Source organism: Oryx dammah, unplaced genomic scaffold (genome assembly GCF_014754425.2).
Source record: "Oryx dammah isolate SB20612 unplaced genomic scaffold, SCBI_Odam_1.1 HiC_scaffold_26, whole genome shotgun sequence".
Classification (NCBI taxonomy): Eukaryota; Metazoa; Chordata; class Mammalia; order Artiodactyla; family Bovidae; genus Oryx; species Oryx dammah.
The window spans coordinates 84966024-84980198 of NW_024070210.1; the positions used below are offsets into that span (position 1 = coordinate 84966024).

General features: G+C 40.2%; 1 protein-coding gene across 1 annotated transcript in view; it reads right to left on the bottom strand.

The window, feature by feature from the left end:
- The window catches only part of LOC120852505 (NADPH oxidase 5-like), a 47728-nt gene extending 38025 nt beyond the window's left edge, over window positions 1-9703 (bottom strand). The window contains exon 1 of the mRNA XM_040225779.1: window positions 9507-9703. Coding sequence (XP_040081713.1) covers window positions 9507-9556 — 50 coding nt within the window. The 5' untranslated portion in view covers window positions 9557-9703. The remainder of the gene's footprint in view (window positions 1-9506) is intronic.
- Window positions 9704-14175: the final 4472 nt, after the last annotated feature.

The following is a 14175-nucleotide window of genomic DNA, read 5'->3' on the forward strand; positions in this document are numbered from 1 at the left end:
TATCCTTCTATTTGTGTATGTGTGTGTTTTATTCTTTTTCTAGTTTCTTAAGTGAAAGCCCATTTATTTCATTTTTCTAAAGGTTATACTCCATTTATAGTTAAAAATATTAGCTACATTCCCTGTGTTATACAATATATACTTGTAGCTTATTTTATACATGGTTTGTACCTCTTAACCCCTTACCTCTATCTTTCCTCTCCACCTGTCCTCTCTCTATGGGTAAACACTAGTTTGCTCTCTATATCTGTGGATCTGTTTCTTTTCCATTATGTTCATAGTATGTTTTAGTTTTTACATTCCACATATAAGTGATATCATAAAACATTTGTCTTTCTCTGACTCATTTCACTTTAACTCATTTATTTTTAATCTTATTTATATATACAATTAATTCTCATTTTTTGTGGTAGTTGTATACAATAAACTGTGGAAAATTCTGAAAGAGATGGGAATACCAGACCACCTCATCTGCCTCTTGAGAAATCTGTATGCAGGTCAGGAAGCAACAGTTAGAACTGGACATGGAACAACAGACTGGTTCCAAATAGGAAAAGGAGTACGTCAAGGCTGTATACTGTCACCCTGCTTATTTAACTTCTATGCAGAGTACATCATGAGAAACGCTGGACTGGAGAAACACAAGCTGGAATCAAGATTGCCGGGAGAAATATCAATAACCTCAGATATGCAGATGACACCACCCTTATGGCAGAAAGTGAAGAGGAACTAAGAAGCCTCTTGATGAAAGTAAAAGAGGAGAGTGAAAAAGTTGGCTTAAAGCTCAACATTCAGAAAACAAAGATCATGGCATCTGGTCCCATCATTTCATGGGAAATAGATGGGGAAACAGTGGAAACAGTGTCAGACTTTATTTTGGGGGGCTCCAAAATCACTGCAGATGGTGACTGCAGCCATGAAATTAAAAGACGCTTACTCCTTGGAACAAAAGTTATGACCAACCTAGATAGTATATTCAAAAGCAGAGACATTACTTTGCCAACAAAGGTCTGTCTGTCTAGTCAAGGCTATGGTTTTTCCTGTGGTCATGTATGGATGTGAGAGTTGGACTGTGAAGAAGGCTGAGCACCAAAGAATTGATGTGTTTGAACTGTGGTGTTGGAGAAGACTCTTGAGAGTCCCTTGGACTGCAAGGAGATCCAACCAGTCCATTCTGAAGGAGATCAACTCTGGGACTTCTTTGGAAGGAATGATGCTAAAGCTGAAACTCCAGTACTTTGGCCACCTCATGCGAAGAGTTGACTCATTGGAAAAGACTCTGATGCTGGGAGGGATTGGGGGCAGGAGGAGAAGGGGACGACAGAGGATGAGATGGCCGGATGGCATCACGGACTCGATGGACATAAGTCTGAGTGAATTCCAGGAGATGGTGATGGACAGAGAGGCCTGGCGTGCTGCGATTCACGGGGTCGCAAAGAGTCGGACACGACTGAGCGACTGAACTGACTGACTGACTGACTATTACTTAAAAAAAAAGACCCTATTTTTAAAGCAAACGCCGTATATATATATTTTTTATGGTTGTTGTATTTTAATAATTCTTGTGACTTTGTTTTTTTTTTCTTCTTCTTCTTTTCTTTAATATTGTATTTTTGAAAATCCAACCTCTACTCTAGATTTTTAATCTTTGCTTTTTGGTATTTGTTGTCAATTTTGTACATTTAAAAACCCAATCTTCAGTACCCAATTTTACCTGAGAGCAAGATTACTGGCTTGACCACTCTCTCCTCCTTTGAACTCTCCTTTTTCTCCACCAGGTTGTCTCTGTCTCCTCCCTCCCCCTTCTCTTCTCTAACCAACTCTGTGAATCTCTGTGTGTTCCAGTCAATGGAGAACACCTAGGGAACTGGTTACTGGCTGGATCTGTCTCTCTCCTTTTCACTTCTCTCTTTTATCCTACTGGCCACCTCTGCCTACTTCCTCCCTCTCCTCTTCCCTGTATAAATCCGTGAACATCTCTGAGCGGTCCAGACTGTGGAGCACACATAAGGAAGTGATTACTGGCTAGCTGGCTCTCTCCTCTTTTGATCCTACCTCATCTCATTCCAGTCACCTCTAACTCCCCTCTCCTTCTTCTCTTCTCTATGTAACTCAGTGAACCTCTTTGGGTATCCCTCAATGTGGAGAAACTTTTCATCTCTAACCTAGATGTTTTATCATTGGTGCTGTATAGATGGAGAAGTCTTGAGGCTACTGTAAAAATAAAACTGAAAACCAGAAGCAGGAGGCTTAAGTCCAAATCCTGAGAACATCAGAGAACTCCTGACTCCAGGGAACATTAATTGATAGGAGCTCATCAAACACCTCCACATCTACACTGAAACCAAGCACCACCCAAGGGCCAACAAGTTCCAGAGCAAGACATACCAGGCAAATTCTCCAGCAACACAGGAACACAGCCCTGAGCTTCAATATACAGGCAGCTCAAAGTTACTCCAAAACCAGTGACATCTCATAATTCATTACTGGACACCTCATTGCACTCGAGAGAGAAGAAATCCAGTTTCACCCACCATAACTCCGACACAAGCTTCCCTAACCAAGAAACTGTGACAAGTCACTGATACAACCCCACCCACAGAGAGGAAACTCCATAATAAAGAGAACTCCACAAATTCCCAGAATACAGAAAAGCCACCCCAAACGCAGCAATATAACCAAGATGAAGAGACAGAGGAATACCAGCAGGTAAAGGAACAGGAGAAATGCCCACCAAACCAAACAAAAGAGGAAGAGATAGGGAATCTACCTGAGAAAGAATTCCAAATAATGATAGTGAAAATGATCCAAAATCTTGAAATCAAAATGGAATCACAGATAAATAGCCTGGAGACAAGGATTGAGAAGATGCAAGAAAGGTTTAACAAGGACCTAGAAGAAATAAAAAAGAGTCAATATATAATGAATAATGCAATAAATGAGATCAGAAACACTCTGGAGGCAACAAATAGTAGAATAACGGAGGCAGAAGATAGGATTAGTGAAATAGAAGATAGAATGGTAGAAATAAATGAATCAGAGAGGAAAAAAGGTAAACAAATTAAAAGAAATGAGGACAATCTCAAAGACCTCCAGGACAATATGAAACCCTCCAACATTCGAATTATAGGAGTCCCAGAAGAAGACAAAAAAAAAGACCATGAGAAAATACTTGAGGAGATAATAGTTGAAAACTTACCTAAAATGAGGAAGGAAATAACCACCCAAGTCCAAGAAACCCAGAGAGTTCCAAACAGGATAAACCCAAGACAAAACACCCCAAGACACATATTAATCAAATTAACAAAGTTCAAACACAAAGAACAAATATTAAAAGCAGCAAGGGAAAAACAACAAATAACACACAAGGGGATTCCCATAAGGATAACTGCAGATCTTTCAATAGAAACTCTTCAGGCCAGGAGGGAATGGCAGGACATACTTAAAGTGATGAAAGAAAATAACCTACAGCCCAGATTACTGTACCCACCAAGGATCTCATTCAAATATGAAGGAGAAATCAAAAGCTTTACAGACAAGCAAAAGCTGAGAGAATTCAGCACCACCAAACCAGCTCTCCAACAAATGCTAAAGGATCTTCTCTAGACAGGAAACACAAAAAGGGTGTATAAACCCAAACCCAAAACAATAAAGTAAATGGCAACAGGATCATACTTATCAATAATTACCTTAAATGTAAATGGGTTGAATGCCCCAACCAAAAGACAAAGACTGGCTGAATGGATACAAAAACAAGACTCCTATATATGCTGCCTACAAGAAACCCACCTCAAAACAAGGGACACGTACAGACTGAAAGTGAAGGACTGAAAAAAGATATTCCACGCAAATAGAGACCAAAAGAACGCAGGAGTAGCAATACTCATATCTGATAAAATAGACTTTAAAACAAAGGCTGTAAAAGAGTCAAAGAAGGACACTACATAATGATCAAAGGATCAATCCAAGGAGAAGATATAACAATTATAAATATATATGCACCCAACATAGGAGCACCGCAATATGTAAGACAAATGCTAACAAGTATGAAAGGGGAAATTAACAATAACACAATAATAGTGGGAGACTTTAGTACCCCACTCACACCTATGGACAGATCAACTAAACAGAAAATTAACAAAGAAACACAAACTTTAAATGATACAATAGACCAGTTAGACCTAATTGATATCTCTAGGACATTTCACCCCAAAACAATGAATTTCACCTTTTTCTCAAGTGCTCACGGAACCTGCTCCAGGATAGATCACATCCTGGGCCATAAATCTAACCTTGATAAATTTTAAAAAATTGAAATCATTCCAAGCATCTTTTCTGACCATAATGCGTTAAGATTAGATCTCAAATACAGGAGGAAAACTATTAAAAATGCCAACATATGGAGGCTGAACAACACGCTTCTGAATAACCAACAAATCACAGAAGAAATCAAAAAAGAAATCAAAATATGCATAGAAATGAATGAAAATGAAAATACAACAACCCAAAACCTATGGGACACTATAAAAGCAGTGCTAAGAGGAAAGTTCATAGCAATATAGGCATACCTCAAGAAACAAGAAAAAAGTCAAATAAATAACCTAACTCTACACCTAAAGCAACTAGAAAAGGAAGAAATGGAGAACCCCAGAGTTAGTAGAAGGAAATAAATCTTTAAAATTAGGGCAGAAATAAATGCAAAAGAGACCATAGCAAAAATCAACAAAGCCAAAAGCTCGTTCTTTGAAAGGATAAACAAAATTCACAAACCATTAGCCAGACTCATCAAGAAACAAAGGGAGAAAAATCAAATCAATAAAATTAGAAATGAACATGGAGAGATCACAACAGACAACACAGAAATACAAAGGATCATAAAATACTACTATCAGCAATTATATGCCAATAAAATAGACAACGTGGAAGAAATGGACAAATTCTTAGAAAAGTACAACTTTCCAAAACTGAGCCAGGAAGCAATAGAAAATCTTAACAGACCCATCACAAGCACGGAAATTGAAACTGTAATCAGAAATCTTCCAGCAAACAAAACCCCAGGTCCAGACGGCTTCACAGCTGAATTCTACCAAAAATTTAGAGAAGAGCTAACACCTATCCTACTCAAACTCTTCCAGAAAATTGCAGAGGAAGGTAAACTTCCAAACTCATTCTATGAGGCAACCATCACCCTAATACCAAAACCTGACAAAGATGCCACAAAAAAAAGAAAACTACAGGCCAATATCACTGATGAACATAGATGCAAAAATCCTTAAAAAAATTCCAGCAATCAGAATCCAACAATACATTAAAAAGATCATACACCATGACCAAATGGGCTTTATCCCAGGGATGCAAGGATTCTTCAATATCCACAAATCAATCAATGTAATTCACCACATTAACAAATTGAAAAATAAAAACCATATGATTATCTCAATAAATGCAGAGAAGGCCTTTGACAAAATTCAATATCCATTTATGATAAAAACTCTCCAGAAAGCAGGAATAGAAGGAACACTTCTCAACATAATAAAAGCTATATATGACAAACCCACAGCAACCATTATCCTCAATGGTGAAAAATTGAAAGCATTTCCCCTAAAGTCAGGAACAAGACAAGGATGTCCACTTTCACTGCTACTATTCAACATAGTTCTGGAAGTTTTGGCCATAGCAATCAGAGCAGAAAAAATAAATAAATAAAAGGAATCCAAATTGGAAAAGAAGAAGTAAAACTCTCACTGTTTGCAGATGACATGATCCTCTACATTGGAAACCCTAAAGACTCCACCAGAAAATTACTAGAGCTAATCAATGAATATAGTAAAGTTGTAGGATATAAAATCAACACACAGAAATCCCTTGCATTCCTATACACTAATAATGAGAAAGTAGAAAAAGAAATTAAGGAAACAATTCCATTCACCAAGGCAACGAAAAGAATAAAATACTTAGGACTATATCTACCTAAAGAAACTAAAGACCTATATATAGAAAACTATAAAACACTGGTGAAAGAAATCAAAGAGGACACTAATAGATGGAGAAATAGACCATGTTCATGGATCGGAAGAATCAGTATAGTTAAAAAGAGGATACTACCCAAAGCAATCTACAGATTCAATGCAATCCCTATCAAGCTACCAGCGGTATTTTTCACAGAGCTAGAACAAATAATTTCACAATTTGTATGGAAATACAAAAAACCTCGAATAGCCAAAGCAATCTTGAGAAAGAAGAATGGAACTGGAGGAATCAACCTGCCTGACTTCAGGCTCTACTACAAAGCCACAGTCATCAAGACAGTATGGTACTGGCACAAAGACAGAAATATAGATCAATGGAGCAAAATAGAAAGCCCAGAGATAAATCCACACACCTATGGACACCTTATCTTCGACAAAGGAGGCAAGAATATACAATAGATTAAAGACAATCTCTTTAACAAGTGGTGCAGGGAAAACTGGTCAACCACTTGTAAAAGAATGAAACTAGATCACTTTCTAACACTATACACAAAAATAAACTCAAAATGGATTAAAGATCTAAATGTAAGACAAGTAACTATAAAACTCCTAGAGGAGAACATAGGCAAAACACTCTCCAACATAAATCACAGCAGGATCCTCTATGACCCACCTCCCAGAATACTGGAAATAAAAGCAAAAATAAACAAATGGGATCTAATTAAAATTAAAAGCTTCTGCACAACAAAAGAAACTATAAGCAAGGTGAAAAGAGAGCCTTCTGAATGGGAGAAAATAATAGCAAATGAAGCAACTGACAAACAACTAATCTCAAAAATATACAAGCAACTTACGCAGCTCAATTCCAGAAAAATAAACGACCCAATGAAAAAATGGGCCAAAGAACTAAATAGACATTTCTCCAAAGAAGACATACGGATGGCTAACAAACACATGAAAAGATGCTCAACATAACTCATTATCAGAGAAATGCAAATCAAAACCACAATGAGGTACCATTTCACACCAGTCAGAATGGCTGCGATCCAAAAGTCTACAAGAAATAAATGCTGGAGAGGGTGTGGAGAAAAGGGAACCTTCTTACACTGTTGGTGGGAATGCAAATTAGTACAGCCACTATGGAGAACAGTGTGGAGATTCCTTTAAAAATTGCAAATAGAACTGCCTTATGACCCAGCAATCCCACTGCTGGGCATACACACTGAGGAAACCAGAATCGAAAGAGACACGTATACCCCAGTGTTCATCACAGCACTGTTTATAATAGCCAGGACATGGAAACAACCTAGATGTCCATCAGCAGATGAATGGATAAGAAAGCTGTGGTACATATACACACTGGAGTATTACTCAGCCATTAAAAGGAATACATTTGAATCAGTTCTAATGAGGTGGACGAAACTGGAGCCTATTATACAGAGTGAAGTAAGCCAGAAAGAAAAACACCAATACAGTATACTGACACATATATATGGAATTTAGAAAGATGGTAATGATAACCCTGTATGCGAGACAGCAAAAGAGACACAGATGTATAGAACAGTCTTTTGGACTCTGTGGGAGAGGGAGAGGGTGGGATGATTTGGGAGAATGGCATTGTAACATGTATACTATCATGTAAGAAATGAATCGCCAGTCTATGTTCTATACAGGATACAGGAGGCTTGGGGCTGGTGCACGGGGATGATCCAGAGATGGTATGCGGTGGGAGGTGGGAGGGGGGTTCAGGATTGGGAACTCATGTACACCCATGGCGGATTCATGTCAATGTATGGCAAAACTAACACAATATTGTAATGCAAAATAAAGTAAAAATAAAAATTAAAAAAATAAATAAATAAAATAAAATAATGTCAGGCCCAGCTTGTTTTCACAGTTGAGCTTTCTTTAATCTTCAGAAAACAAGTCCAATGACAAACTATCTCAGATTGTAGAAAATGATGGTAAGATCCCTAGTTTATAAGCTATCATTACCCAATCCCACTGAGGACAGCATGTGAAAAGAGAAAATTCTGGACAAGTTTCACTTACAGAGATGCAAAACTCTAAAATATAACCTAGTTAAATCCTAAAGTTTACTTTAAAAATTAGGGACTTCTCTGGTGGTCCAGCGGTTAAGACTCCAAGCTTCCACTACAGGGGGTTCTCACCCCTGATCGAGGAACTAAGATCTCACATGCCACATGGCATGGCCAGGAAGTAAAAATCAATTATCATCATCATCAGGAAGGACTTACTTTAGTAATATAAGTGTGGTTCACTTCTAAGAAGTCTATCAACAGCCCTCTGCAGCCCAACAGGACAGTCTCCTAAGAGCATGATTCTCAGACCCTGGTTAGTGCTTGTCAGAAACAGAGGAAGCTGGTGAAATGCCCATTCTGAGTCACCAAATTTGCGGCAGGGTCCAGGAATCTGCGTATTCACCAACTTTGGGGCGGGGCCCAGGAATCTGCATGTGTAGGCAGCACCCTGACTGTGACCCACACAATGTGGCCCAGGCTCACACCTGGAGAAGCACGGCCCTGAGGATTAGGCAGCCTCACCCACTACTTCTCTTGGGACCCCACAAGAAGACATTCCATAAGCAGAGCGAATTCTAGGAAACAGGCTGCACACCACTGCTAACCCAGGGAGCATGGGGGCAGGGTATCAAATATTAACCTCCCTCGTCTCAGAAATATTAGTGTGCCTGGCCTACAGGATGAGAAAGGAAACTCTGCAAAGGGGCTGGGGAAGAGACAACTGGTGGGAAGTAAAGAGTGAGGGAGGGTGGGGAAAACGAGGTGGTCCTCGACAAGAAACCAGGAATCTGCAGGTTTCAGAGCTCAAGGGGAAGCTGGTGCTGACGAGAGCCCAGAACTGTCCCCAGGAGACCTGGTTCTTAGGTCCACTGGCCCCAGTGTGTAATAGTTTCCTCATCTGTGTGTTCATGTGTGCTAAGGCACTTCAGTCGTGTCCAACCCTTGGCAAACCCATGGACTGTAGCCTGCCAGGCTCCTCTGTTCATGGGGTTCTCCAGGCAAGAATATTGGAGTGGGTTGCCATTTCCTTCTCCTGGGGATCTTCCCACCCCAGGAATTGAACCCATGTCTCTTACGTCTTCTTCATTGGCAGGTGGGTTTTTTTGTTTTTTTTTTTTAAATCACTAGTGCCACCTGGGAAGCCCTCTTCACCTGTAAATGTGACAGTCAATCTTTCAACCAAGGGTTGCCACGGGGACCCAATGAGATTCTGTTTCAAAAGTGAAACTGGTGAACACTGCACAAATGTTAGGTATGGTTATTAGTCTGGTTATTAGACTTGGCCAATTCCTTATTTTATAGATGAGAAAACAGGCCCAGAGAGGGCAGGTGACTTGCTCAAGACTATACAGCTTGCTAGTAACCAGAAAAGAGCATGCTCGGATCTCCTTACTTCTGCCACAGGTAGTCTACCCTTTGTGGACCCCCAAAGGAATAAGCACTCCTGCCTTTCCCTTGTCCCTGGTATGGAATGTGAGACAAATGAGCCACTCACCCTCTGAAGCCTTCAGAGTCTGTCCAGGCTGTGTCTCCCAGCGCACTCATCTTCTTCACTGTCTTTTAGACCACAGGTCCCGGAAAGGCTGCTGTTCGTACAGCAGCCCGCGTCCTGAAGCCCACAGTTTATCTCTCCCCAGCTACTCTTCCTGCCTTTCCTACAAAGCTGCTCACACCCACAGCTGCTCATTGAGCCATGTGCTGGCTGGTGGCCAGCTTGTTTCAGAGAAATTTTAAGAAGGAAACCTGGAACAGAGTGGGGCAAGCCTTTTCCTGGGAATGATGTTGGCTATGTTCCATCTAGTCCAGTACCTTCCACCTTCCCTCCCTCAAGGAGACTGGACAGGCAGGAGATCTAGAAATGTACCATGAAAAAAAGTGCTCCATGAGACTTCATGGCCCACAGTCCCATCAGTTACCAACAAAAATGCTGAGGACTTCACACATGGTGCCTGATTGAATATGTAACCCAGCCCTGCTTGGGGGTGTTAGCATCATCACTCTGCAGATGTGGAAAGTGAAGCTCAGAGAAGTGAAGTAACATGCCCAGGCAGCTCAGCAAGAATTTGATCTGGAGACTGCATTTAACCATGTGGGGAGTGCAACTCGGACCCAGTGTCCTGTGTAAAAATAAGTTGGAACAGTCATCTGTAAGGGGTTTCTGTCCAAGGGGTCTGGGGGAAATTGGTGGTCTGTAAGCTCTGTTTGTTAAAACACAAAAAGAAATTGTGCAGTCATTTAGATAAGGCCACCCTGCAATTAAAATGCCAAGTGTTTTTCACTTTTTCTCCTGTCTGTAAGATGTCAGCTCAGGTTGATATTCCTAGACATCTGTTGCGCATTAGGACCTCCTATTGGTTATTTCAGATGTTCCTGGTTCATTTCCAAAATGGGGGAAATAATTATTGCTTTGTTTTAAAGAAGTTTCTCCAATTGTTTGGCCCCTGGTGGGATATTTAAAGGGCTCCTTGAGTGACAGTCAAGGTAGCCTCTGAACCTAAAATGCTCCCTCAAATCCCTCTGCTGTTGCCCACATGCTCCTCTGCTCACAGGCTCAGCAGTTCTCATTTGACTAAGTCCCAAGGGAAGATGAGTTCTGTGGAACTTATCTGGTGACCTTGGCAAGTGCTTCCCTTCCAATGTGACAAGAGATCAAATCTATTGGGTCCAAATGGTTTAAGACAGAGTATCAGAAAGGATAAAGAGCATCTGTTTTTCCTTCGGGGGAACTGTCCAGGTTTTATGATGTGATGACAACAATCCAGGAGTTCAGTCTTTTGGTTTTAGCTTATTTGATTTGATTTGCTTTTCTTAAATTCAGGACTGGAGAGACTTCAGGGTCATAGAGTTCACTCAATTTGAAAAAGTAAGTTTTACTGAAATATTTGAGCTTTTTTGTTATTCAGTTGCTCAGTTGTGACCCTGTGGCCTGTAGCCCGCCAGGCTTCCCTGTCCCTCACCATCTCCCAGAGTTTGCTCAAACTCATGTCCATTGAGTCGGTGATGCCGTCCAACTATCTCGTCTCTGTCATCCCCTTCTCCTGCCTTCAATCTTTCCCAGCAACAGGGTCTTTTCCAATGACTTGGCTCTTCACATCAGGTGGCCAAAGTATTGGCGTTTCAGCTTCAGAATCAGTCCTTCCAATGAATATTCAGGATTGATTTCCTTTAGAATTGACTGGCTTGATCTCCCTGCTGTCCAAGGGACTCTCAAGAGTCTTCTCCAACACCACAGTTCAAAAGCATCAGTTAATTCTGCAGTGCTCAGCCTTCCTTATGGCCCAACTCTCACACCCATATATGACTACTGGAAAAACCATAGCTTTGACTGTAGAGACTTTTGTTGGCAAAGTAATGTCTCTGCTTTTTAATATACTGTCTAGGTTTGTCATTCCTTTTCTTCCAAGGTTCAAGCGTCTTTTAATTTCAAGGCTGCAGTCACCATCTGCAGTAATTTTGGAGCCCTTAAAATCTGTCACTGTTTCCATTGTTTCCCCATCTATTTGCCATGAGGTGGTGGGACTGGATGCCATGATCTTCATTTTTTGAATGTTGAGTTTTAAGCCAACTTTTTCACTCTCCTCTTTCACCTTCATCAAGAAGTTCTTCACTTTCTGCCATAAGGGTGGTGTCATCTGCATATCTGAGTTTATTGATATTTCTCTCGGCAATCTAGATTCTAGCTTGTGCTTCATACAGCCCAGTACATTTCACATCATGTACTCTGCATATAGGTTAAATAAGCAGGGTGACAATATACAGCCTTGATATACTTCCTTTCCAATTTGGAACCAGTCTGTTGTTCCATATCCAGTTCTAACTGTTGCTTCTTGACTTGCATACAGGTTTCGCAGGAGGCAGGTAAGATGGTTTGGTATTCCCGTATCTTTCAGAATTTTCCACAGTTTGTTGTAATCTACAAAGTTGAAGGCTTTAGCATAGTCAATAAAGCAGAAGTAAATGTTTTTCTGGAATTCTCTAGCTTTTTCTATGATGCAGTGGATGTTGACAATTTTATCTCTGGCTCCTCTGCCTTTTCTAAATCCAGCTTGAACATCTGCAAGTTCTTGTTTAATATACTGTTGAAGCCTGGATTGAAAGCTTTTTTGAGCATTACTTTGCCATCATGTGAAACGAGTGCAATTGTGCAGTTTGAACATTCTTTGGCATTGCCCTTTGGGATTGGAATGAAAACTGACTTTTCCAGTCCGGTGGCCACTGCTGAGTTTTCCAAATTTGCTAGCATATCACAGAATCATCTTTCAGGATCTGAAATAGCTCAAATGGAATTCCATCACCTCCACTAGCTTTGTTCACAGTGATGCTTCCTAAGGCCCACTTGACTTAACATTCCAGGATGTCTGGCTATCAGTATAATAATACTTATTTCTTGTTTACTTAAGTGCAGAGTGGTGTTTTGCTGGTGAATCCTCTTAACCTAAAACCAAAAGTAAGTCTTTTGGCAGAGCACTGTACTAAAAAGACAGCCAATCAAACCAACAGTAGGGGGATTTCATTCTATAAGAAGTGAAAATAATAGATGTTAAGCATATTTAGAATCCTCAAAGAAAGGAAAGAAAAACATCTGTTAGAAAACACAACTAGAAATGTGGAGAAGAATATAGTTGTTAAAATTTTAAATAATTCAATAAATAAGATAATTTTTAGTCTGTACATAATTGAAGAGTAGATGTACAATTCCTAAGATAGTATTGAATAATTCACTTGGAATAATTTTGTAACTTCTTTTCACTTACCAGCATTTACATTTCTCCATACCATTAAATATGACCATGTCAAAATGTTGTAAACTAGTTTTCTGTGTTTGGACAGTTAACTTTTGTATATCTATTCCATTACTATAAACAAATTTGTGAGAAATCTTGTTATTAAATCTTTGTCCAAATTTTCAATCACTTCTCTAGATTGCATTTCCAAAAGAGGAATTACTGAAGTATGAAACTGTCTAAGTCTTTTGGTTACAGCCAATAGCAAAATTGCTTCTCAAAGATCTTAAACCAATTTTTCACTCTCACCCATGTTTGAAGAAAATGTCTATTTTACCAAACACTTTTGAATACTAAGAATTATTCTTTAAAATATTTGTCCATTTGGCAAAAAAATACTGCTTTCAGTTTTTATTTGCCTTTGTCTGATTAGTAACAAAGTGAAACACCATCATGGAAGGAAAAATATGAAAACTTCTTTCCCTCATTTTTGTGAGTAAAGTAGGACATGATTTCCTGTAGAGGGGACACAGCACTTCATTACACGCCATGCTCCCAACTGGTTGCTTTTTGCCAGAAAGCATTTTTCTTCTACATTTTTTGTCAAAGTCATGATGTCTTCACTCCAGCCCTATAACATATGATTTAATTCTTGGGGCTGATGTTAAGTTCTGAGTCTGTAGCGCCTGGATTTTCTCTGCTTGCTGTAGAGTGGAAACAATGCTTCCTCCGCCTGGATGAGTCAGGAAAAGCAGCTGACACGCTGACAAGCCGTGGGGAAGGCAATAGGTCACGTGCCTGCGCTCCTCCCTGTGGCCCCCTGTGCCCTGGAGCCTGCATCCCCTTGCCCATTCGAGGATGGCAACCCTGTGCTTTCTGCAGCATTTTCCCCTTCTCGGCTAGATCATTCTTTCTCCAGCTAGTGCCCAGTTTCTCCTTAATAGCAAAGCTTCTTGAAAGAGTTGCTTATACTCAGTCTCATTTTCCCCCTTTTTTTGGAACCCATTCCAATGAGATTTCTGTCCCTCCAAGCCCAGGGGTCACAGCAGCATTTGATGAAGGTGAGTTCCTTTCTTGAACCTCTGTCCTCTCTTGACTTCCTGAATCCCACCCTCTTCCGGTTTCTCACTCACTGTCTCCCTGTCAGTATCCTAACTTATTGATATACCCTGCTCTTTTTAAAAAATATGTATTTATTTGGCTCTGCCTGGTCTTAGTTGCAGCATGTGAGAGCTTTAGTTGCAGCCTGTGGGATCTAGTTCCCTGACTAAGGATCAAACCCAGGCCCCCTGCACTGGCAGTGCGGAGTCTTAACCACTGGACCACAGGGGAAGTCCCTAGATTCTGCTCTTTTATGTGGCCTTTGTAAGTTGGGTTTAGCCTATCTTTCTATCTAAACTAATAACTTCCTTGTTAAGCTAACTAGCTCATCTACAAGTG